Source organism: Hyaena hyaena, unplaced genomic scaffold (genome assembly GCF_003009895.1).
Source record: "Hyaena hyaena isolate Hyena2069 unplaced genomic scaffold, ASM300989v1 scaffold_4, whole genome shotgun sequence".
NCBI lineage: Eukaryota > Metazoa > Chordata > Mammalia > Carnivora > Hyaenidae > Hyaena > Hyaena hyaena.
In genome coordinates, this window is record NW_024080636.1 from 6125507 (window position 1) to 6151948 (window position 26442).

General features: G+C 55.7%; 1 protein-coding gene across 1 annotated transcript in view; it reads right to left on the reverse strand.

The window, feature by feature from the left end:
* CELSR1 (cadherin EGF LAG seven-pass G-type receptor 1) overlaps window positions 1–26442 on the reverse strand; it is a 134352-nt gene that overhangs the window by 64836 nt on the left and 43074 nt on the right. The window contains exon 2 of the mRNA XM_039237380.1: window positions 14289–14927. Coding sequence (XP_039093311.1) covers window positions 14289–14927 — 639 coding nt within the window. The remainder of the gene's footprint in view (window positions 1–14288; window positions 14928–26442) is intronic.

Genomic DNA, 26442 nt, shown 5'->3' on the forward strand with positions numbered 1-26442 from the left:
AGACTGGTATGAAGGGATGGGAATCACACAACCCCCAAGATGTCTAATAGGAGGGGCCGTGGTGTGGGTGGGAGCAGCCTTCAAGTGACAGAAGCTTCCTGGAGCCCAGGGGTCACTAGGATCCCCAGGTGTTGCCTGAGCCAGCCGGGCCGACTAACAAAACACCCACAGATCGGCTGGCTTTAAGCAACAGACATTCTTTGCTCATAGTTCTGTAGGCTGGGGGTCCACGGTCAAGGTGCTGGCCAACCCAGAGCCTGGTGAGAGCCTGTCCCCAGGAGCTCACTATGCTCACGTGTGTGCAGAGAGAGCTCTCTGGTGTCTCTTCTTGTGAGGACACTAATCCTGCTTGATCGGGGATCGGGGCTTCCACCCATGAGTTTGGGGGGACATGACTTAGCCCACAGCAGGCATGTGCAAGACCGCTGAGATTGTGAATGGACTGCACAGTTATATTAGGATCTCATATCAATCCTGAACAAGGAAAATGAGGTGCTGTTGAGAGTGGGTGTTAGGGTGGAGCCCGAGTGCCCTTAGGACTGAGGCCATGGGCATGCTGGGTGCTGATGGCTCACAGCTGACACTCTGCACCCAGACCCTTCCCCGAGGCTCCTTAGCCAGGAAGTTGCTCTTGCCGGGGCAGCCCACACCCTGTGGCTGGTCAGCGAGGAGACGGAGGGGCCGGCGCCCTGGCCCAGAGCCGGCTGGAACTGGGGCACCGTCAGCAGAGGGCTCTGTTGCTGCCCTCCGGCCAGCCCTGTGCCCAAACCCCCAGTCGCGGCTCCTGAGAAAGCCGATCGCAGGGACTCAAGAGCATTTCTCCAGGAGGCTGAGCTCAGACCGTGTGGATCCTAGGGCGCAATCACTGCCCAGGGTAAGAAAACCCAGGCACCGAGGGAGCGCTTCTGGGAGCAAGCTTTTGAGGCACAGGCCAAATCAGCCTATGGTCAGCAGCACAAACCAAAGGCGCTCCTGAAAACTCTGGGCTTCCCCCACCCCCCACAGCTGCCGTTCTTTGTCCCCAGTCCCGACACCCAAAAAGTACAACTTGCTCAGCAAAGAGGACTCCCGTCTGAGCCCCGTCAAAAACGGGGTGCAGGGGGCTTGAAGTTGCAGACTTCTTACTAACATCCAGGACCATGAAGGGGCCAACAGGCCAGGGACCCCCAGGGCCAGGCCAGAAGCCCTGGGCAGCCCACCCACCTGTTCTCCTGGGCAGGAGCTGACCCCAGGGTCATGGTGACCGAGAGGCTTGGTTCGCACCTGCTCAGAAGTGAGAGGGAAAAGACAAGAGCCCACAGACTTGCCCAGAGGCCCTCGAGCTCCACCTTCTGTGGAAACTGCTGGGCCGGCCAGCGACGGGCTACTCGGGCCCTCCACCCACCACGGGGCTTGGCTCCGCAACTGTGCCCATAGGCTCGTACTAGCGCACACACACCCTCACATGTACGTATGCTGACGTATACAGCCGTGCACACACATGTGCCCTCACATGTGCACCCACACATATGGCTGTGCACTCACACTCAGGCGCACACCTGCTCACACACACCCTCACACTCTCAAAGCAGTGCTCCTGGCCTTCTCCAGGTAGATGGCCCGAGGCCGTCTTGAACTCCCTGCGCTGGGTTTACATGCTTAGCTGAAGGTGCATTTGTCCTCCACACTCGTCAAACTCCCTAATCTCTGCCTGAAAACCATCCACGGCATAGGGAGTGTTTGCTTCCCTAGTTCCAGCTTGGCACAGTCAAGTGCAGTGTATTCTGGAACAGAGCAGCCGCGAGGGGACAGGGCGGGGCGCTCTCCAAACCATGACAGCAAACAAAGGGAGGCCCTCTTGGCTCTTCCCACAGCACTCCGCCCCAAGGCCTTCCAGAATGATCCTTCATTTGGGCTCTGGGGGAGGGGGGGGTCCCACGACACGCCCACCCCAGCCTCCCAAGGCCCCTAGCCCAGCCCTCGCCTGAGCACAGCCTACACCGTCTTCCCCCTGCCCTGCCTCCTCGGCCCGGACAGGAGCCCGAGAGCTCTGCGGCCCGGGAAGATCGGACTCCGGCTCCGGCTCTGGGTTTTCCTGCTTCCAGGGTAGTTCTCGAGGGCTGCGGGGAAACATCCTTCCTCAGGAGGAACAGGAAGGACGGCAGTGTGTGGGGGCCTGCATCCCAGACTGAGTCACTCTGGTTTCTCTGCGCCCTTCCGTGGCCTGGTCCAAAGGCCAGTGAGGGCTGGAGCGCCCGGGCCACCAGGGCCGGTCCCCACCTCCACAGCCGTGCTGTGGGCCCTCCGCTCTGGGCCCCACCAACCAACCCAACCCAACCACTGCCTCACACAGCCCACATCTCAGACCCCGTCTTCCTCTTCCCTATAGGAAGGGCTCACCATCTGTCGAGCGGAACAAGCCCAGAGCCACCCCCGCCCCACTCCCTCACCTCCAGGAGTCACCATCCCTCATCTCTACTGCCACCTGCACCCCCAGCTGTGCCGCCTCCATCTGCACAACCACAGCAACCTCGTCGCAGACGCCCTGAACCCAGGCCAGCCGTCCTCTGACTACAAACCCACCTGGGTTCCACGTAACACCAGAGCTTTTCAGAGCCTCACCTTGCGTGGTACTGGCTTAGCAGCAATCCGCCACTCCCCAAAGACCCCCACTCCTCCCCAAGGCCTGGCCCATGGCCACACCTGTGTCCCCCTTCCACCATACTTGCCCGCGTGTGCACACCCTACATGCTGGCCATGTGGTCTCCCTCCTCCCAGGGCCGTTGGGGGACCCAACAGGTAATGCAGGTGGCATCAATGCAGCGGTGGCCACCCTCCTCTGGGCCTGGCCTCTGTGGTGGCTTCCCTGTGCCCAGATGCAGGCCTATCTCAGGCAAGCTCCCTTAGCAAGCTTCATCCATCTGCCTAACCAGGTCCAGGGCACCTACGACAGACACTAAAAGGCCCAGAAGCTACTGGCTCCCGGCTAGAACTGGCCATGTAAGTGCTCGTTAGCATCCGTGTCCCCAGGCTCCAGGGCGGGGACAGGGTCTCCAGAGCCAAATCTGAGCATGTACGGCACATAGAGGGTGCCAGACGCAGAGGGGGTGCCCAGTGTGTGCCTGGCACGCGGTGGGGATGTGACACATGCTCGGGACATGAAATCATAAAATGCCAGGATTCCCCGGGGTCAAAGCCAATGATTAATTCCTGCATGGTATTATAAAACCTACTCATTCGTTTATTTGATTCAAACACTGTTGGGAAAATGTTGACATAATGAATGAAGAATTACTTTTATAGTTATACACACCTTTTGGAGAAAAGGCCAATAAGGACTCCGAGTGTTTGGCTTTCAGATGAGCGAGGTAAGCCTGGGAGGCTCCTTCTGTCTGGGTTCTAGCACCTTCCTTCAGGCTGAGCCCAGGTCTCCTAAGGACACTTCCCACAGCAGCCAGCACGGCTCATCTGTGAGAGCTCTGATAATCCACTAACACTTTCTTTTAAATGTTTGTCCTATGCAGGGGGATACTGACAAATCCTGAGAGCCAGCCCTGGGTGAGGGGAGCCCCGATCTGTAGCATTTTCCCATTTCCGAGGTGCACACACCCCCACAGCCAATTTCCAATTACTACCTTGACATCACTGAGCCCAGATCTTGGAAGAGAGGTGATAAAATAGTTTCGTTTGTTTTCATTTTTTTTTAAACCTTGATTCATTTATTTTGAGAGCGAGCATGAACACAGGAGGGGCAGAGAGGCAGAGTGAGTCTCACGCAGGCTCTTTGCTATCAGTACAGATTCTTACATACAGCTCGAATTCACGAACTGTGAGATCATGATCCAAGCTGAAATCAAGAGCTGGACACTCAACTGACTGAGCCACCCAGGCACCCTACGCCTGTGACTCTTAATTTCGGCTGGGGTCATGATTTCAGGGTCATGAGTTCAAGCCCTGAGTTGAGATTAGGATTCTTTCTCTCTCTCTCCCCTCCCTTCTATTCCTCTCCCCCTCTGCCCTTCCTCCCCACTCTCATGCTCTAAGATAAAATACAACGAAATGTTAATGTATTTTATGTATACTACATATGTACTGTATGTAACAAAAAGATAAATCATCTCACTTTAGGTAACTAACTTGGATCAAACTTAGCGAGCCCCATATCTTTACCCTTTGATAGAGCTCTCATAAGAAACACTATTAAATTGAAGCCCACGTGTTCTCAGACACACTTCTCGTCCAGAGTTAACTTTATCTTCCATTTTCCAGGAACCCTCGTTCAACTTGAGTTTGGGCTTCTCACATCCTGACATCCTGTTTAAAGTCAAATGTTTGCTCTGGGTCAGTCCAACTCTGAGGAAAATCTCTCCCCCTCCTACTGTGCACCCACCCCCACGCAGAGGATTGGGTTCACCTGGGCAAACCGACAGCAGCACTCAATAATACATGCCGTGTACACCAGCCCCCTGCAGGTAGGGGACACAGGGCTGCCAACGCAGATCCCCAAGCAGAAATTTTGGGAAGGACCCCCCCTTAACAGCGAAACATAAGATCCCAGGAGCCAAGGCCCCTCCAGCCCCCTCCAGCCCCAACCTGTGATCAGACGCCAGTCCCATGCCAGGCATGGCGCTGGGAGCGAGAGAACGCTGCCTGCCAGGCCCCTGCCCGCAGTGCTGGAGCCACAGAGCCTTGGTCTGAGGGACTGAATGCCCTGGAGAAGCCCCAGCTGGGAAGGGCTGAAGCTGGGGGCTCACCTGCACACAGTGAATGCTAGGAACACGGGGTTATGGAGGGCGGTGAGGCCCGCCATGGCTTCTGCTCTAATCTCCACAGCAGCAGGCATGGGGACTCTACTGTTTAATTTTTTTAATGTTTATTTTTGAGAGAGAGAGAGAGAGAGAGAAAACATGAGTGGGGGAGGGGCAGAGAGAGAGGGAAACACAAAATCCAAAGCAGGCTCCAGGCTCTGAGCTGTAAGCACAGAGCCCGAAGCGGGGCTCGAGCTCACTGTGATATCATGACCTGAACCAAAGTGGGATGCTTAACCCACTGAGCCCCCCAGGCGCTCCACATGGGGACTCTTCAACATCACCATGTGCAGATGAAGAAACTGAGGCCCAGCACCGTGTATAAAACATACCATTTTTGAATGTAACAGAAATGTTCCTTAAAGATAAGGAAAATGGAGGAAAGAGATGATGCCTGGGTCTGAACACCTGTGAGCTGGGCTTTGCCAGAATCACTGAGGACCGTGGCAAGAAGGGCAGTGTGACTGCTAGGCTCCAGAAGGGGCCCAAGCAGAGGTATAGGAGGGCCCGTCCTGGCCATCAGGATGCCACAGCGGGGTGGGATGTCTGCGAAAGAGGAAGGGGTAGCCGAGCCCCTCGGTCTCACTCTACAGAGAACTGGCAGGCAGCGCAGATGGTATAGGGGTGGGGTGTGTGTGTACATGTGGGGTGTGTGTATACGTGTGGTGTGCGTGTGTATGTGTGAGATGTGTGTGCACATGTGTGTGTGAGCATTTGTGAGACGTGTGTGTTGTCAGTGTGTCTCTGGTGTGTGACGTGTGTGTGGAGCATGTGCGATGTGGAGGATGTGTGTGCACGTGTGTGTGACGGTCACGGCAGGAGGGCCGAGGACGTCTGGGGCTGGAACAGGGAGACGTGGATGTGACTCTGGACCAGTGCCCGCCAACAGCGAGCTTCAGAACCTGCCATGGGGCTGCTCCGGGTGGAGACAAGGATGCTAGGGTCCCGCCCGCCAGGAGAGGGGGGCGCAGACAGAGACGCTCAGACCATCCTGGACAGGAGGGGAAGGGCAGGTGCAAATTTGATGACTTTAGTTGCTTGACAGATAAAGGGACAGTTCCCTCCTCATCCTAAGAAACAGCTAAGGGCTTTGAACCAGAAACACTAGAATTTCCAAAGTCAGTGAGGGAAGGAGTTGGGTCTGAGGCATAAAAGGCACTTTGGAGCCTGGAGTTCAGGCAGAACTAAAGCTGGACGTGGCACGCAGGGGACGGAGCGTCAGGAGAGGGTGCAGGGCTCAGCGTCTCCGACACGGTACGGCTTCAGTCAGGTCCTCAGACCCAAGGACACCGAACCTGAAGGCAGCTCCAAGCCCACGATGCCGTCCTCACCGTGGACATCAGGTTACCCTTGAAAGAGCTCTTGTCCCTTAACTAAAACGACACGACCTAGTAGTGTGGTTCGTGTCAGAAACTTCTCTACCAGAGGAGGCACAGAGACGGAGACAAGGGACACTTCAGGGTCTCTGTCAGAAATGGCTAAACACTGGGAAAACGAGGCCATCCATCCTCACACCCACCCAGGCCCTCGGCAGTCCCTTTGGCCAAACACCCCTGGCAGCACCGCTGCTCCGGACAGAGGCTCCTGAGCAAGATCCCAGCCAGTGCCTCAGTTTCCCCCACTGCAAACCCCTCTCTGAAGGCAGGATTTCTGTGTCTTGCCCTCAAGCAACCCCTAGCACCCAGGAGGCCAGTGTCAAGGTTAAATGTGCTAATTCTGTAAAGCTCTGGGCTGAGCACCTGGCCGGCTGTTGCTGTGACTTCCCTGATATTAACGGACTTCTTGGGACATAAAGCATCTCCCCTCCCCCACACTCCTTGTTTGACTGTCTCACCTCCCGGTGACTGCTCTGCCCTGGAGCCCCTCCCCCACAGGGCAACGCTGCCAGGAAAGGGATCTGCTGGGAGCCCAGACACCTGCCGCCCACCCTCTCCTACCCACCCCCCTCCCCCACCGGGAGGGAGGGGAAGCTGGAAGCCTGGACCATGGCAGGCTTGTCCAGGTTGGGCCTCTTCTGAGCCTTCTCGAATGACTTCATTATTGTCTTTGAAGCAATTTCCCAGAACCCCAGACACACCCTTTTTTTTTTTTTTTTTTTTTTTAAATATAAATAAAAAGCGCATTCCAGCAGGAAAGAAAAATGATTCTGGCTTATCCACAGCTTTGGCTCTTCTTACCAGAGTCACCTACACGTTTGAGGGTTGAAACCCGGCTAACCGGAATAATCAGGGTGATTTTAAACTCCTGGGGCTTGAAACTCGGCCCAGCCAGTGCCAGGCCCGAGCCATGCCTGGGGATGCCTCCTTTCAGAAAAGGGGTGCTCTCCCGACCTTCCTGCTCCTCACACCCACTAGAGGGTGAAGGGCACAGAAAAGAACCAACCCTCAAATCAGCTCAATGGTGGCTCTGAAAACACGTGCAGGTCCTGATTTCCAGAACATGTGAACGTCGGTTCATACGGCAAAGATGGGATGGAATTAGGGTCCAGAAATGTGAGACCCCATATTACCAGGTGAGACCCCTGCAGTTGCACCTGTCCTCACACGAGAGGGTTTGGCTGTGCGAGGAAAGGAGGCAGAGAACAGAGCAGTGTGGCCACAAGCCAAGGGCCACCTGGAGCCATCAGGAGCTGCAGGAGAAAAGGAAGGGCCTCGCCGGAGGGATGGGGACACCTTTGGTTTCTGAATTCTGGCCTCTAAAACTTAGAGAATGTATTGCTATTGTTTTAGACCCCCAGGTGAGCCCCAGGACACTGACCCAATCCTAATCACACCACAGGGGACTGGCCACATTCTGGAGCCATCTCTTCTTGGGGACAGTCCCCCAGAGAAAGTCACAGCCCTCAAAGCTTTCAGCTTCTCCCCCCACCCTCGAGACCACCTGGTGCCTCCTGCTGGCAGCGGCTGAGGACCTAGCAGGTGCTAAGTGAACACAACGCAGGGAAACTGCACAGATCTTGGCTGCCAGAACTGGTGGGAGGGCCAACCAGAGGGCCCTGGACACCTGCCCGCAGCGGTGACCAGGCAGGACACCTGCCCACAGAGGTGACCAGGCAGGACACCTGCCCACAGCGGTGACCAGACAAGACACCTGCCCGCAGCAATGACCAGGCAGGACACCTGCCTGCAGTGGTGGCCAGGCGGGGTTAGCTGAGCCGACCACTGGGGACTGAGTGCCCAGAATGCCAACTTGGCCCCTTCAACATGGGACTTCCAACCCCCTGGAGCTAAGTCACGGTCCTTCTGAGCCAGGGGACAAGCCAGGGATATGGGCTTAGGACACTGGTAGTGGCTTAGGAAGTGTCCAGGTCCCAGAATGAGGCAGAGCCTAGCAAAGAGTCCTGACCTAGGCAGCCTAGGCCCCAGCCAGTGCTGGTGGGACACAGACTTCACACTGCTCCAGGGCCTCAGCACACACTGAAAAGTCACAGTCCCCGCGGTGGGGCCATCCAGGGCCTCCCGTGTGCCCTTCTGCAGCTGCCTCTCAGGCCACAGAGATTCTCGGGCGGCTACGCAACCTGGAAACACCTTTGTCTTGGGAGACCTCCCGCTTCGGGAGAGGTTAGTAGGGGAGTCCTGGGATAGCCTTGTGACCAGGACATCTGTCCACAGTGTCTCAAAAATGAGCTCCAAGACATCTCAGACACAGGACTAGGATTTGATTCAAATGACCCAGGAACACCTGAAGGTAGGGGTGAGGGTGGGTAGGGGAGGTCTCCTAGAGAGAAGATGTGCAGGTGGGGACAGGAGGGGCCCTGCACCCTGAGAGATAGAGGCACAGGGGCCCTGGCCCAGGCAAAGTGGTGAGCAGGCTGGCCATGCCACCGCGGGGTGAGGGAGGGAGGGCTGAGGGTCTGGGCACAGTCCTGCTAACGATGGGGAAGGACTGGCTGGCGGAAGGCAAACCTGGGCAGCTGTGTACCCCAAGGCTGGGAAGTGATGTCCCCACCACCGTTCCAGCTCACAGGGAAACCAAGCCAGCTCTCAAAGAGCAACGTGTCTAAACTCAGCCGGAATGCTAACAAAAACCTCAGTCGTCCATACAAATAGTAGTTCAGCCCCCAGATGGTTCAAATTCCACGTCCTGTGTGGTGCTAGGGACATGGGGCAGTTCCTTGAGTCCCATCAATGTCCAGAAAGAACACATATTCTTTATTCGTGGCTCAGAGTCCGCCAAACTGCCAACTGTCCTCATTTTTTTTTCTTTTTTTTTTTTAATTTTATGTCTTTGAGAGACAGAGAGCAAGCATGGGAGGAGCAGAGAGAGGGAGACCCAGAATTCGAGGCAGGCTCCAGGTTCTGAGGTGTCAGCACAGAGCCTGATGTGGGGCTCGAACCCATGGACTGTGAGATCATGACATGAGCCAAAGTCGGACACTTAACCAACTGAGCCACTCAGGCACCCCAACTGCCCTCATTAACACAAACTCCCTCCTTCCCTCCAGTCTGGCAGCCCCACCAGGTGAGTCCCGCCTTACCCACCAGTCAGGGAGCACAGCAGAGAAACAACTGTCTGTCCGCACCAGGGAAAGGGCTCAGGAGTGGGTGCGAGCAGAGACCACTCTCCCTGGGGACACCTGGGGTGGCCACTCTCAGGTCAGACATTTGAGCCAGACTTCCCAACAACTCCTGATGGCTCTCGGCCTACGCTGCGCCTTCAGAGGGACAGAGGGGGACAGCCAACCACACAGCAGTGCCACTCAAAGGCATTGCTTACTCACCCCGGCCACAAATGCCTACTGAGTGCCAAGTGGGTGCCAGGAGCTGCTGGGGAGGAGCAGGGGTGTGGTCAGCACGGCGACGGATCCCCAAAGATGTTCACATCCCACCCCCAAAGCCCGAGGATTCGTGGCCTCACACTGAGAAGGGGCTTTGCAGGTGTGGTACAGGGGGGCAGCCCGAGAAGGGACGCCACGCTGGATCACCAGGGGCCCCACGAGAGGGAGGGGCTGGGGGCCACCTTGGATGCTGGAGGCAGAGGTTGGAACGAGCTGAGGAAGGGCCTGAGGCGTGCAGGTGGCTCTAGACACTGGAAAAGGAGACCCTCCCCCGAGCGCCCAAATGCAACGGTGACAGAATCCACCTGCGCTGTTTTGGCCACTTGTCCGTGGGACCTGGAGCAGCAGCCACGTGTGGGGACCCTGACTGAGGGGTGGCAGCGGCTCAGTGGGTTAAGCGTCTGGCTCTTGATTTCAGCTCAGGTCATGATCTCACAGTTTCGTTGAGTTTGAGCCCCACATCGGGCTCTGCGCTGACCATGTGGGATCTGCTGGAGACTCTCTGCTCCTCCCTGCTCACACTCTCTTCGTCTCTCAAAATAAATACACTTAAAAAAAAAATCATATGCTCAAGAATAAACAGGACACTACAAAGAAGACCCGGTCAGAGTGGCCAAGATAGGGGAGCACCCCGAAGGTCTGGGTCCCAGGCCATGGCCAGGCCTCCCCTCTGACAGGTAGAGCCCTGAGGATCCAGAAGAGCCTTCCCCCCGCTCCCCACCCCATCCTATCAAAGTGCCACCTTCTCAGGAACGTACCCTGTGGGCAGATGTTCATCTGTGATGATAAATCACCTTGCTCTCCACGAGAACGTGCGTGTGTATGGGGGAGGGAGGCCTGCGAGCGTGCATGAGCACATAGTTGTGCTGTGAGAACCGGAGCGTGGCCAGCCTCACACCAGGGGGACAGAGTCATAAATACCTTAGCTGCCACCACCCTCCCCCCAAGGTCCCTCCAGCTCAGTGACAGTAGCAGCTAAGGCTTTGAGCACAGTACAGAAGGAGCCCCCAGGACGCCTCTCTGGCTACAGGGAGGAGCAGGCCAGGCCAGCAAACCCCTGACCCCCATCATGTGTCCATGAGCACTTATTGAGCACCTTCTGTATGCCTGGTGCTATGGACGTCCAGCGCTGAGCAGGGGGCAGACGCGGGGAACAGAGGAATAGGCCAGGTCAGTGAACCCCTGACCCCACTGTGCGTGCATGAGCACTTACTGAGCACCTTCTGTGTGCCTGGTGCTATGGATGTTCAGTGCCAAGCAGGGGGCAGACAGGGGAAAAGGGCTGAGGGGAAGGGGGATACAAACGGAGCCAGGGAGGTGACATCCAGGAAGACCTGGGGGAACGTGCACCCGTCAAGCAGCCGGTGGCAGTGAGGCTTTGCGCCCCCGCAGACACGCCAGCAGCACCGCTCTCTGTGTGGGGCCATCCTTCACACTGTGGGATGCTGGGCAGTGTGTCTGGCACCCAACCCCACCCCAGCCCCCAGCTGTCCCCAAGGGCAGAATCACGCCGGTTAGACAAATGTTATTATATTTTTATTTATTTCTAGGAGACAGAGAGAGAGACAGCGCGAGCAGGGGAGGGTCAGAGTGAGAGGGAGACACAGACTCTGAAATAGGCTCCAGGCTCTAAGCTGGCAGTCAGCACAGAGCCCAACGCAGGGCCCAAACCCACGAACCGCGAGATCATGACCTAAGTGAAAGTCGGACGCTTAACCGACTAAGCCACCCAGGCGCCCCAGAATCACCCCGGTTAGAACAGCTGGGCCAGATGCTGCACTGTTCTCTACCTCAGTCTCTCCACTAATAAACGGGGCCCTATTGCTGAAGTGGGGATTGGGGTAACACACGTGGAATCATCTAGAACAGCACAGCACACTGAAGGCTAGTGAATATTAGCCACAAACTTCCGCTGTCCTGAGAGGCATGGAAATGAGGGGATCACACCCAACGTGAGAGCAGAGCAACCAACACATAACTAAGGAAGCTGGGTAACCTTCCAGAGCAGGGGATGGCACTGAGGTGGATTCTGAGGGAGGCGATGGCATCAGGCAACAGGTGCAGAAGCGAGGACATGGAAGAACAGGGCCCTGACCTTTGGGGGGGGCGGGGGTTAGCCAAAACCAAACCCCACTGTTTACAAACCAAGAAACGGACGGGCAGAGAACAGACGTCTGCTGAGCTCCATGACGCCTTCTGCCTTAATGTCCTGCTGCTCTCAGACTGCTGACCACCACCCCAGTGCACAGCCCTCCATCACTGGGGCCTCCATCTTTCTCTCGGGCCAGTGTGGATTTAAAAAATGCAGAGGAGCTGCTGGGGGTGTTTTCTCCAGCACCAAATTCAGGGAGCTTTTCCTGAGATTAACTGACACCCTCCTTCACCCAGCCCGTCTCCTGTCCATCAGCAGCACAGGAAGCCGGGGTCTTCCGGGGGCCTTGGGCCACTTCCAACTTCCCTACAGCGGCTGGGGCTCGGCTTACCCGGGAGCAGGTAATAAAACCCCCTCGACGACAAGGCAGCTTCAGCACCAGCAAATGAGCGCAATTACCTCCCACAAGAGAAGGAGGGCTTCAAAGGGAGGAAGGGAGAGACGAAGGAAGGGAGACCAAGTCCAGATAAACAGTCTGAGCCTGTCTTATCTCTGAAGGAAACACAAATGATGATTTTACAGCCAGATTTTAGGGACTCACCTGAGTCCCACGCCAATCGCAGCGTCTCAGCACATCTTCTGGTGATGACACGCCAGACCATTCCTAGTCATTATTTCTCTAGCAATGACTCCCGTGATGAAAACGAAATCTAAGAACTTTGGAAGTCCCTTCCATCCAGTGGGTTGATCCCTCTTCAGAGAGACTCAGGGGTCCACAGGTCCCTAGCAGCCTCAGGTTACCCAGCACAGACATGGCCCTGGGCTTACGTCCAGGACTTCTGGAACCCAGGCCTGCAGCTGTGGTCTCCCCGCACACCTTAGACCCCACCCTAGGCCTCCCTCAGAGTGTGGAGGGTGCCTGAGGGGCTGTCCCCTACCAGGTCCCCACAGCCGCATGTCTTGACCAGTGAGAGAGCCAGTCGCACAGACAACCACAGGTGCCCCACCCGACTGGGCAGGGGCAGGTTTATATCACACCAGGAATACAGTAGGCACTCCATTAATACTTGTGCATCAAGGGAGTAAGTGTACACAGCTGAGTCCCTGGAGCATACCAGCCCTTTCCCAGGTTCTACGGCCACAGCTTCTCCACCTGAAGCAGGAGTCATGGAAGGAAGCACTCCCCTTCTAGGCCACGTGCAAGGGAGGGGAGAGCGAGCAGTGGCTCACACAGGAGGCCTCCCTATCACTAGCGCTGGCACACCTGCTCAGCCACTTGAGGAGGACCTGAGGGGCCAGCTCATCGCGGTGAACAGGGAAGAAGTTGGGGCACCAGCTCCATGCAGTGGAGCTCCACGTTGTGGCCACTACAACCCAGGGCAGGGAGGAGCGGGGCAGAGGGGAGCCCGGTCCAGACCTGTGGGCACAGCCAGAGCCCCAACAATGTAGGCAGAGCTGCAGGGGCAGAGATCTTCTTAGCCTTCCTTCCACACCCACCACCACACCCCAGTGTAGCCAGGAATCCAGGGTTAACATTCAGAGAGACAGTGGAAAAGACACCTCTGGAACCTGACAAAACAGACAGACAGACAGACAGACAGCCACAAGCAGGCAGCAGGGAGGAGGGAAGGACACAGGGCAGGCAATCAGGTGCCTTTCTCTCTGCACCGTGCCCCGGATCATAACCAGGCTGGGGCTCAGACGCAGTAAACCCCCATCTCCTCAGGCTGCCAACGGCCTCCCTCTGGCGCCTTTCCTCCTCCTCCCACGCAGAGCACCGGGGACAGCCGTCTTCCTCCCTCCGTGCCCCCACCCTGGGTTTACTCTGTCTTCCTGTTTAATACATACCAGCTAATACCATAAGCCCCTGTTCTAAGCTCCACAGACTGGTGTCACGTCCCACACAAGCAGATGACGACTTCTCAGCTATGTATACCAAACATGATAACCGGGGCCATGGTCCATATTAGACTCTAGAAGCTACCTCCGGTATGAATGAGGTCCCACCTAATCCCAGGCAGCTTCCCAAAATGCGAGACCGCTCACAACCAGGCCATTGGAAACTTGTTTCTCAAATGGGCTATAACCTTATGTAATGCACGATCAAAGGCCAAGGCCAGGACAGGTGCTTCTTCGCTGCTCGGGCCACGTGCTTCCAAAACACCACCCCAGCTGCCTAGGGAGTAACAGAGGAGATGCAACCTCTACAGCGACAACAGGGCATGAAACAAGAATGCTGTCTTTCCAGACCCAAACGATTGGCGGCTCACGATTTCCATCCCAGTTACACTGTTTACCATAACCAATTAAACCTGAAATCCAGAACGAAGCGTTTTCAATCTAAAGCGTTTTCACCTAAGGAAGCACATGCCATTTCGTGTAGTGGGTTTTTAGGTGGCTCTGAGGCTGTAAGCACCCTCGTAAAGAGGATGACTCCCGTCACACAGGGTAAACAGGGACCTGGGAGGGCTTGTCAGGAAGCCTGCCTCCCACCTGCCCACCAGCTACGGAGATGTGCTCCTGGGGTCACCGCCAAGGCCACAGACCAACGCCGGGCAGGAGGGCAGACCAAGGAAGCCGGCGGGGGGCCCCAGCGTGTGCACCCGCCCTGAGCCCGGAGAGCGACACCTACCCGTGAAATCCTGCAGACACTCGCAGGTGTAACCACCCTCACGGCTGCGACAGCGGCCGTGGGCACCGCAGGGGCTGGAGTAGCACAGGTCGATCTCTGTCTCGCAGTAGTCGCCCGTGAAGCCTGACGGGCAGCGGCAGCGCAGCCCGTTGATGGGGTGGATAGGCCGGAAGAGCACAGTGGTGGAGCTGATGAAGGGCGCCGAGCTGTCGAACTTGAGCACGGACACGCACTTCATGTAGTTCTCGCAGGGCTCCCGCAGGCAGATGTTGTCGTCAAAGGGCAGCACGCGTTGAGCGGACACGGCTGTCAGCAGCGTCCGGTTCAGGTATATCTGCTCCTGCAGGTCCTCCGACGGGAAGAACTTGTCACGGACGCCGCCAGGGAGCAAGGCTGAGAAGGTCACATTCAGGATGTTGGAGCTGACGTCTGTGTCATTCTGGATGTTGAAGACGAAGACGTCGTCCTTGGTGGTGGACAGCACCGTGGCCACCCCCTCCACGAAGAGAGACAGCAGCGGGGACAGGAACTTCTCCTGCGACATGTTCTCCAGGCGCACGGTGATGCTGTTGGTCAGCATGTCGTCCGTGATGATGGTGACCCGCAGGGTGCAGAGTGCGGCAACGCTGTGGATACCGTCTGCAGACACAAGGAGAGGTAGGGTCACTAGGGGTCCCGGTCCTGACCCCCAGGGAACAGCTGGGGACGCGCTCAGCACGGCCAGAGTGAGCCCCACGCCCCACCCCAGCATGACTACCACCTTGACCCCTGCTTCCCGGCCCCCTATTCTTCTCCCTCCACACTCAGCTTCCCAGAGCACAGCTCCTGTTAACCCCGTGGACCCCCGACCACTCAGCAGGACATCGCAGGGCCACTGTAACCCAGCCCATCACCGCCGGGGTCCCCCACCTCATACACTTTGCTCCAGACACGTGGGGACACTGAGCCCCATTCCACACACTGGGAGCCCCCACTCTGATCCCACCCATCCCCGCTCAGACCCCACAGCATCCAGGTACGGCCCTTGTCTACACTACGTTGAGCGTTTTTCTGCCCTGAGCTGTACCCTATTCGTCCCCTACGTCCCCAGCACATGGGAGGCGCTCAGCACATGCTGCTTTAGAAGGACACGCACAAGAAAGGGCTGCACCTCACCCAACGCAGCTCAGCCAACCAGGAAACCATGCACTCAGGACTGTGAGACCGGAAAAGGGTGTAGCGTTTTGGTCAGGACATTCTAAACCCAGAATCAGGGGAGCCGTCCAGGGGCTGGCCCCAAGGGCTCTCCCCAGGGCGGTAACGGGGGGGCACCATCAGTCTTTCCAGCACCCCTGACAGGTGCAGGCACCTCCACCCAGGGGGGTCTTCCCCTGCCTCCCAGGCCCCGCCTCAAATGTGCTAGGGACCGCAAGAAAAAGCAGGCAAATTTCATATCCCTCTGGCTCGGCTCAGATTCTGCGTCCCTGCACCTATGCCCCCAACGAGCACACCCCCGGGGGGCACAGGGCCATCTGTGCAGGCCAGTGAGCCCCTGGCAGGCACAGACCCTCTCCTACCCTCTCGCTGCCCACGCCTGGAGGGCCTCCCCCCCCGAGAGAACAGGAGCCATGGTGGCAGGGGGGGAGGCTTCCCCACTTGTTACTGGGAGACTGGGACCAATGAGGGAGCAAGTCAAATGACGAAATCTGGAGGCCACCTTGTCACTGTGGCCCCAGCATAGTCCCCACAGAGGCACAAAGCCTAACACCATGGGGAACAGAGGCATCGAGGCTTCTGCACACAGGGCCTATTTTCCCAGGGCCCTCAAGAGCCACAAGCCACTTGGGGAGGGACTGCTTAGGAAGCTGGGCACAGAGTGCTGTCCCTGTGCAGTCCAGTCCTCAGGAAGACCCAGCAGGGCCAAATTCAGAAAGTGGACGTAATGCTGGCATCACCTCGGTGTGGGGAGCCCACAAGGCAAGGGCTCGTTCTGTCTATAGATTCCACGGAACACAAATGGAGAGAAGTGGTGGCCCAGACATTCCTGCAGCTCCTGTGCAAAGGGCCGGGGGCCAAAACAGTCAGGAGGAGAAGCAAATTAAGGCAAAAGAAAATGGCAAAGCATGTTGTGGCAGAGGGCTGTCCTTTTTTCCCAGCCCCACATGCAGGCCACCTTCCACCAAGAAGAGCATTTATTCCCCTCCCCGGAACGTGGGCTGGACCTGCAGCGTACAGTGACCCCCTCATCACGCCACTCCCGTGGGGCCCTCAGGGACTTCCAGAATAAAACACACCTCTTAGCCCATCTGGTGGTCTTCTGGGTCCCCATCACCCCTTGCCTCCTTACCACACCTGGTCCCTCTTCCTGCCCCAGGACCTTTGCATAACTTGTCTACTGCCTAGAGCACTGCCCTCCTTGTTGGCTGGCAGGTACTTTCTCGGCCATCCAGCTGAATGTCCCTCATCACAGGGGACCTCCATGTCCCCCATCCATGCTCTGCCATCTCCCCATGTTCCCCACCCGGAAGTGGCACATGATTTTTTTTGTTGTTTACATCTTTCACTCCCTGAGCCCTTGAGGACTAAGAACTTACAGGTCTTGTTCCTGCTGCACCAGCTGCTTGCACTCAGAAGCTGCCAGATAAACATTCATGGGGGGGGGGGGGGCGTGCAGGGAGGAAGGGGCAGGGAAGGAGGAGGATTTCCAGTGGCACCTCTTTAACCCCAAGACACATTTGCACAAACAGTATCAGAAACTCCATTTTCCCACATAAGCTATTTTTTTGGTGCTGTCTTTTCCCTTTCAATCTTTCCTCTTTCCTTCTTTCCTCCCTCCCCCCTTCCTACCTCCCTCCTGTCTCCCTCCCATCTCCCTTCCTTCCCTTCCTACCTTCCTTTCCTTTCCATACACCCACAATAATGCAAGATATTGGATATTATTTGCTTACTTCCTGGTGGCAGTTGTTATGAAACAACCTTTTCATCGTAAACTACCCTCCCACAGGCAGCCAGCGGGCACAGCATGGGGGAACGCCCACGAACCAGGAGCCACGTTCCAGGAGCAGACACCTCCACTCAGGGACAGAGTGACGACGCGGCCAGCACACAGCATCAACTCTTAACTGATGTCGAACACCCTCATGAACAAAATATGTCCCTTACTATGGTTCTCACAGTCACAGCTTTTTTCGGACCAGGGATCCTCCTGAACACCCCCAGGTCCCGGGAGACAATGGCTTTGCTCTGAACTTACATCATCTGGGCTGGATTCCCGGACTGCCACAGGCACCTGACTGCACATACACCAGGCCCGAGAAGACAAAGTGCACTGTCCCAACCACGGGGCGCTGCCCGCTAAACCACAGTGGTGACAGCGGGGCAGATCCGACAGCATGATGCTAGGGGAACAGCGAGTGATTTTTTTCACACAGATGGAAAAAAACTATTGTAAACGAGCCCAGAGGTCTATCAGCAAGGACAGCAAGGGATCTGTGATGATAATAGTGGTTCTGCCTGAGTCACTAAATTTGTTTTAAACTATGTTTTAGTTTATTGCATTGGGTTTTTAAAAAAAAAAATTTTTTTTTTTTTGACAGAGAGAGAGAGAGACAGCAGGGGAAGGTCAAAGAGAGAGAGGGAGACACAGGATCCGAAGTAGGCTCCAGGCTCTGAGCTGTCAGCACAGAGCCTAATGGGGGGATTGACCTTACGAACCATGAGGTCATGCCCTGAGCTGAAATCGAGTCAAACACTTAACCCACTGAGCTCCCCAGGCACCCCTGGATTTTTATCTTAGAAAAGTTTTAGATTTACAGAAAAACTGAGAAGACAGTACAGAGTTCCATATACTCAGCCCTCAGTTTCCCCTATTACTGACTCTATCACATGAGTTCCTTAGTTTCACCTACTGCCCTTTTCCTGGCCCGGGACCCCATCCAGGACCCCACACAACAGCTAGTTGTCACTGTCCTTAGCTCCTCTGGGCTGGGATGGCTTCTCTGGCTTCCCTTGCTTTTGATGACAGTTTTGAGGAGGACTGTGAAGTCCTAGGAATGTCAGGTTGCTGACATCAGGTGACTCTTACTTTCCCCTCTTTATTTCCCTGCACTAGCATCCTCATGTTTATCACTCAAAAGCCCAGTTTTATTCTGGAAGATGCAGAGCTTGCCCTGGGCTCTCCCCAGCCTGTGCCACAAGCGTTTCTTCCTGTAATCAACAGCCTCAGGCCAGTGCCGTCTCCACGGATTTCCCTAGCCAAGGTGAGTCACTCATTGTCCTCGAGTCACAGTAGGAGACAGAACAGGCAGCCAGAATGCACTATGGCTGAGAGGCACTCGCCAGCAGTGGCCCCACAAAGCCATCGGCAACGCGAGAGCTTCGCAGGCCTTCACAGGGTCGGGGCTTGTCCACCCCTCTGGCTTTGGGACAAGGGTTCATCATCCTCCATGATCACATCCCTTGTGGCAGCCCACTCTTGGGACACTGAGGGGAGAGGTCACGCCATGGCACCCAGGAGCTGGGAGCCTGCAGGGGACAGGGCCGCATTTGCGAGGCTTGGTGCCACAGCGATCCCAGGAGGCAGTGGGGTGGGAGGACCACAGAGGGACGGCAGTCGTCATGCATTCATGGAGGAAACACCTTCTTGGCACAAAAAGCAAAATGGAGACAAGGCCTGGCGTGTCATCGGCAGGAGGGTGTGTCAGGGTCCTGGCAGCTCTGACAACACTCAGAAGCCTGAGGCCGAGGTGCCACAGGCTGCTTGCACAGGAGGCTCTGAGGGAGAGTCGGTGCCACGGCTCTCTCCCAGCAGCCGGCGTACCTCCCGCATCTCAGCCTGCTTGTCCCGGGGCCGCCTCCCCATGTGTGTCTGTATGCACAGTCCCCTCACCCGCCACTGGGTGAGGGCCGCTCCAATTCACGATGACCACATCTGCACAGACCCAGTCCCTAAAGAACATGGCGTCCGGAGGTTCCTGGTGAACTTGACGTTGAGGGCATGCCAGTCTACGCAGGACAGATGGGACACGTAGGGTAGGGGGAGACAGGACTCCAGAGGCAGATGGAGGCCCTCATTGCTGCTGGCTCTGGGGTGGACGCAGGAGAAACCCCTTCATGGGGTGCACACAGCCCCCCCCCCGCCCCCTGCTGCTTTCAATGGCTCCACACCAACGTCTTTCCCAGTTCCACCCCTTTAGTCTTGTCACACCTGTGAGGGACAGCCCTGCCGGCCCTCCAGAGGAGGCCCCAGAGGAACAAAGGGGCTGACTGACAAGCCCCACTGAGGTCCCCCGGGCAGCAAGTGGCCCAGATCAACGGGACTCAACCCCTACCAACGGCGGACGGGGACCTGGAGAACTGCACGCTCCCTGCCGACAGTGGATGGGGCGGGGGGGGCGGAAGGCTGTGCCCCTGGCCTGGGAGGGTCTCCCAAGCACACGGAGAAGGAGAGAGGGCAGTTTCTGAACACCTGGGGCCTTGGGGACAGGCAGCTGACGGCAAAGCCAGGAGGGAACGAGGCCACTGCACCCCAGTGCACCCCACGGGCTCAGGGAGACCCCTCCGGTTCCCATGCACAACGCCCTGCCAGGCCTGACGGGCACAGCCGGCGACGCCTCGCTCAGGCCTGCTGTGGCTGGACCCCAGGGCCCTGGCTGCCGCCCAGCGGGTTTAAGACAAAGGCCACATGCCGTCCCTCATCCCACCCCCTCTCCTGAGGCCGCACAACAGGCAGGGCAGCTCAGGGCTCCCACCCAAAGCCGGGGACCTTGAAGTGGTTCTCAGGAGCCTCCCTCAGCGGAGTCTGCTGTGCCTCTGAGGCCAGACGACAGGGGTGTGGTGGTGCCTGCTACCTGGAGGGCATCCGGCTTCTCCTCTCTGGGCAGCAAAAGCCACACCTAGAACCTTCGTCTCGGGATGCAGGCTCTTCTCGCGGGAACAGGGTGACACACAAAGCCGGGGGGTGGGGGGACGGCGGGGCAAATGCCAGCCTCGCACCCGGCAGGCACACCATCCACAAAGATGTGGCTTCCCCTCCCCAACGGGCCCTCAGGTGTCTCACCAACACGCGAATGCCCCTCACATGTGCCCTCAACACTGCTGGGGGGTTACCTGCCACTGAACTTGAAGGCGGCTGATGCACCTCAGCCTGGCGCCAGAGGGTAGGGGGTAAGGATGGAGCCAGCAGCCCCTCCTCCCTCCCCACGTGCACCATGACAAACGAGAGGGAAGGTCCTATGACCCACTACGGCAGCCCACACCCGGGGTTTCTCCTCCTCGGGAACCTGAGTCCTACTCACGCCTAGAATTCTCACCAGTGCCACCTTCCCTCTGCCCCTGCGCTGGAGGCCCCCATGCCTTCCCCACATCCTGACACCTACCTGGGGGACAGTCACACTCCACAGAGCCCCCAGCCCCAGGCACCTTCCCCGTTAACCTCAGCAAGTGCCTGGCCCACTCTCCCTTCACCTGAAATGACTTTGAGCCGCCCACCCTCACCCCTTCCCCTGGTCCCCCACTTCAGCTGAGCTCAACTGCTCGGAGGGTACAGCTGGGCTCTGCCGCTCACAACCCCTCCCCGGCCCTGACCTTGCTCACCACGTCTATACTGCTGCAACCCTCTTGAAGATGAAATCATTAACAGGGCCCCTGGCCCACGGGAAGGTTCGTTCTGGCTCCAGAAGCCATGGGCTGAGCCCTGGAGACAGTGCGCTCTAGTCACGATCAAGAACTCCCAGCTTAGGGGTGCCTGGGTGGCTCAGTTGGTTAAATGTCCGACTTTGGTTCAAGTCACGATCTCGCAGTTTGAGAGTTCAAGCCTCGCATTAAGCTCTGCGCTGACAGCTCAGAGCCTGGAGCCTACTTTGGATTCTTTGTCTCCCTCTCTCTGCCCCTCCCCAACTTACACTCTGTCTCTCTCTCTCTCAAAAATAAACATAAAAATAAAAGAAAAAAAACTCCCAGCTTAGAGCTGAGGGTTGGTTCCCCGAAAAGCTAACGGGAGAATTGACATGTGGCCCAGGGTCCCACCCCCATTGCAGAATTGGAAAGACTTAAAAATGTGTATCTACACAAAACCTGTGCATGAATGACAGCATTAGTCACAATGGCCACAAAAGTGGAAACCCAAATGTCCACCAGACAAGAGGATAAGCACAAGGTGGTGTGTGCCCGCGACCCACACAGTATTACCCAGCCCTGGAAAGGGATTTGTGCTACAACACGGTAAAATCTCCAAAACACTGTGCTCAGTGGAGAAGTTGGGGCGGAGGGGCACCTGGGTGGCTCAGTCAGGTTAAGAATCTGGCTTGGACTCAGGTCATGATCTTGTGGTTCATGTGTTCAAACCCTGAATCAGGCTCTGTGCTGACAGAGCAAAGCCTGCTTAAGATATTCTCTCTCCTCCCTCTATGCTGTCTTTCTCTCTCAAAATAAACATTAAAAAAAAAAAAAAATTCAGAGGTGCCTGGGTGGCTCAGTCAGTTAAGTATCCAATGTCAGCTCAGGTCATGATCTCGCAGTTCATGGGTTCGAGCCCCGCATTGGGCTCAGTGCTGACAGCTCAGAGCCTGGAGCTGCCTCGGATTCTGTGTCTCCCTCTCTCTCTGCCCCTCCCCTGCTCATGCTCTGTCTCTAAAATAAACAATTAAAAAAAAGAAAATGTCTGGATCAGATGGAGCCAGAGAAACAGAACCCGAACTGGGCGGGGGACGGGGGGGTGTGAGGGAACGGGTATTGAGTGCTGGGTGGGTGGGCACAGCCCTTCTGTGGGGGGAGAGAGATGTGTGGAGTGGGGTGGTAGGGTGGACACACGACACAGAGAACGTACTGAGCGCCACTGAGCTGTCCACCCTGCCGTGGACACTTTCATGTGCTATTAACTTCACCTTGGTTAAAAACAAAAGGAAAAAAGAATGAAGGATGCAATAAAAATCTGCTTTCTTTTGCACAATGTTATCCAAAGGGGGTTGGGGCTGGAATATTTTATTTTTTATTTTTTATTTATTTCTAGGAGAGAGAGAGAGAAACAGCGTGAGCAGGGGAGGGGCAGAGAGAGAGGGAGTCACAGACTGAAACAGGCTCCAGGCTCTGTGCTGAGTCTGTGACTCCCTCTCTCTCTGCCCCTCCCCTGCTCACGCTGTTTCTCTCTCCTAGAAATAAATAAAACATTTAAAAAAAAAAAAAAAAAGGCATTTCAAGAACGATTTCCTTAAAGCCAAGACATGAACCAAGTCAGGGGAGGGGTGGAGGGGCCCAGAAGCCGTCCAGGCCTGCGGGCTGGAAGGAGCTATCTCCCGTGGAGACACTGGTTACTGTCGGGGGCAGGGGGAGAGAACCATATATCGCAACAGGAGCCTCGCCCAAGGGGTGCACAACTGCAGGGAAAACACAGGCACCTCCAGCTTCCCTGGGATCGCCTGGAATTTGCCCGGGAAACATTTGTTACCCCTGCTTTTCGTTTATTCCAAGGACTGACAGCACAATGCATGGATAGGAGTCCGACCATACGGAGATGCACGCTGGTGACCCGGCCCGGAAACAGGCTGTTTTAGGGTCTGGAGGGAAACAGCGGAGCAGGGGCACCAGCTCCCAGCGGGCAGGCCTCACGGCTGTGCCAACCCAGAGTGCTCGGGACACTGTGGACATCCACTGGGGACAGCTCACACCCACTTAACAAGCCCACTCAAAGAAGCCATGCAGTGTTTTTGGACTCTTCTTCCAGTAAAAACCAGGAGCCCGGGAAGTGGCTGGGCTAGGGGCTCAGTGCCCAATGGCTGCCAGGCTGGCCCAAGGCCCCCATGCCAATGGGCACCCATGCAGCGGTCTCCCTGGCCAGCAGGATCAGCAGGAAGCCGGTCCACACTTGCCCCTCCCTGCTGGAGGCCAGAAGGGCACCTTCTGCCCCAACCTAGGAAATCCTAGGAAAACTGGCCAGAGTTCCCGGAGGCAAAGATTAACACCAAAATGGATCTGAAAGAGCTAGAGAGCCTTGGCTTGTTCTCAAACGACACCCTCCAGCAAGACGTGGCCCCTGACCCCTGTCCAGGGACACCTCCCACACACCGCAAAGAGCCAAAGATTCCTGACAGACACACCAGCCCAACCCGGCCCGCCCACTGGCCACGGAGCCCAGCACACCTGGTGACACACAAGCAGCCCACCCTTAGTCCACCAGGCCTGGGAGGGACATAGCCAGCTGGAACATTCCAGGCTCTGTGGCATCCATGGCCCACCAGGCAGATGCCTCCTGGCGCTCCTGCTCCAGCCATGGGATTGTCACAGTGGCTGGTGACCCTCGGCCTGCCTGCTGGTGGATAACGTGTGAGTGAACACACACGTGTGGCCCTCCTTCCCTAGCTCCTCTCCTGAGCCGGACTTCTGCACACGCACAACTGCTCCTGCAGCGTCAGTTAATATTGGAAGCTTCTACTTCCCCAAAACACTGGGCTGGACTCGCATGTCGCCCTCGACCCCCAAGCTGCCTCTGAAATTCTGACTGTCCCCAGGAAGCACTGGTGACGAAGGTTAGGCTGCCCTGAGCCCTGCAGTCCCTCCGGAACAGGAAGGCCACTACCTCTGTTTTTTAAAGCATATTTGCATCTCAGTAAACAGAGAAAAAGACTCAATAAAATTCTGTAATCCTTCATAATAAAGACTTGTGGGGCGCCTGGGGGACTTAGTTAAGCATCTGACTCTTGATTTCGGCTCGGGTCATAAGCTCATGGTTCCATGAGTTCAAGCCCCGTATCGGGCTTGCTGCTGTCAGCATAGAGCCTGCTTGGGATTCTCTCCCCCAACACCAAAAAAACACTTTAGAGACTCTTGGCGAACACAAAAGAGACTGGTGCTTCTTTTAAACTGATGAAGGGCATCTATAAGCCCAGCAGCAAACACAGTACTCACCAGTGGTCCCCACCATCACCATTTCCCTCCCAAACTGTGCGGGAGGCCAAGGGCAGCGCAAGAGAATGAACAAACGAACGAATGATATGTCGAATGAATGAATGGAAAGGAAGAAGATTCAACATGATCATCCACAGGTGGACAACCCCAGAGGCTCTAGAGACAACCTGTCAGAATGCACACACACGCTTAACAAGGCAGCCAGAGGGAAGCGTCCCTAATCCACAGGCTCACAAAACGTAATTTTTAATATATCTTGTATATCAGCTACAAAATTACATCACACTTAAGCATAAACCTAATGGGTGCCTAGATGGCTCAGTCAGTTAAGCATCTGAATTCGGCTCAGGTCATGATCTTGTAGCCCCACGTCAGGCTCTGTGCTGACAGCTCAGAGCCTGGAGCTACTTCGGATTCTGTGTCTCTCTCTCTCTGACCCTCCCCTGTCCACGCGGTCTCCCTCTCTCAAAAATGAAAAATATTTTTAAAATTTATTAAAAAAAAAAGAATAAACCTAAAAAGGGGCACCTGGATGCCTCAATCAGTTGAGGGTCTGACTCTTGATTTTGGCTCAGGTCATGGGATTGAGCCCTGCATTGGGCTCCATGATGAGTGTGGAGCCTGCTTGAGATTCTCTCTCTCGCCTCTCCTCTGCCCCCTCCCTGACCGCACTCTCTAAAAAAAAATTTTTTTTTTAAAGTTTAATAAAAAATTAAGGGGTGGCTCAAGTCAGTTGAGTGTCCGACTTCAGCTCAGGTCATGATCTCGCAGTTCATGGGTTTCAGCCCCGCATTGGGCTCTGTGCTGACAGCTTAGGGCCTCAAGCCTGCTTCGGATTCTGTATCTTCTTCTGTCTGTCCCTCTCCTGCTCTCTGTCTCTCTCAAAACTAAACATTTATTAAAAATTAAAGAATAAAAATAAATTAAAAAAATAAACCTAATAACAGACATAGAAGTCCTTTACAAATAAAAATAAACACAAAGCATTGCTGACAGGAATACAGAACTACCAACAGTCACTGATGTGAGGACCCAAGATGGAAAAGGCAGCGACTGTCCTGGAAATAGATTTGTAGATTCACAGCCCATCTTACCTAAATCCCTACAGGATCTTTTCCAGGCCTCATCTACACAGAAGACAGGCCGGCTGGACACAGCCAGGGTGCTCCTGAGAAAGGGAGGGGACACGTTTGCACCTTGTCTGCACCTACAACAAAATATCGGCAAAGAGCAAACCAACGCCCACGGAGGAGTGTAGGAACCTAGAATAGACTCGAAAGCACATGAAAACCTGATGCGTGGAGCTGGTGACTGGGAACACGGAGCTGTTCCATAACACATCTCAAGACCATTGCTTATCTATCCAGAGGCCAGCGTGAAAGTGGATCCCTACCTCACACTGAATACACAAGAAATTTCCATGAACGTAAAGACTTAAACGAGAAGGCAAAACCTATTTCAGAAAAGATACTGCAAAATTATGTTTATGATCTTGAGGTAGGTGAGGGGTTAAGTCACATAAAACGCTTGGGGTGCCTGGTGGCTCAGTTGGTTAAGTGTCCAACTTCGGCTCAGGTCATGATCTCACGGTTTGTGGGTTGAAGAACCACATCAGTCTCTGCTGACAGCTCAAAGCCTGGAGCCTGCTTCAGATTCTGTATCTCCCTCTCTCTCTGACCCTCCCCGGCTCACACTGTCTCTCTCTCTCTCTCTCAGAAATAACATTAAAAAAAAAAAAAAAGACACCAAACACTACCATAAAAGGAAAATGTATAACGCTGAGATTAAGTACTACTTTACAAAAAAGCCTCATTTTATTTTTTTAAGGTTTATTTTTGAGAGAGACAGAGAAACTGTGAGCGGTGGAGAGGGAGAGTGAGGAGACACAGAATCTGAAGCAGCTCCAGGCTCTGAGCTGTCAGCACAGAGCCCGATGCGGGGCTCAAACTCATTAACTGTGAGATCATGACCTGAGCTGAAGTCATACGCTCAACCGACTGAACCACCCAGCTGCCCCAAAAAAACTCTTTTTTTTTTTTTTTTACAAATAGTTTATTGTCAAATTAGTTTCCACATAACACCCAGTGCTCATCCCCACAAGTGCCCTCCTCCATGCCCATCCCCCCCTCCCCCCCACATCCATCAGTCCTCAGTTTTTGTCAGCATTCAAGAGTCTCTCATGGTTTGCCTCTCTCCCTTTCCCCCACCATTTTCCCCCTTCTTCTCCCCCTTGTTCCTCAGTGAAGTTCCTCCTAATCCTCCTACACGTGCAAAC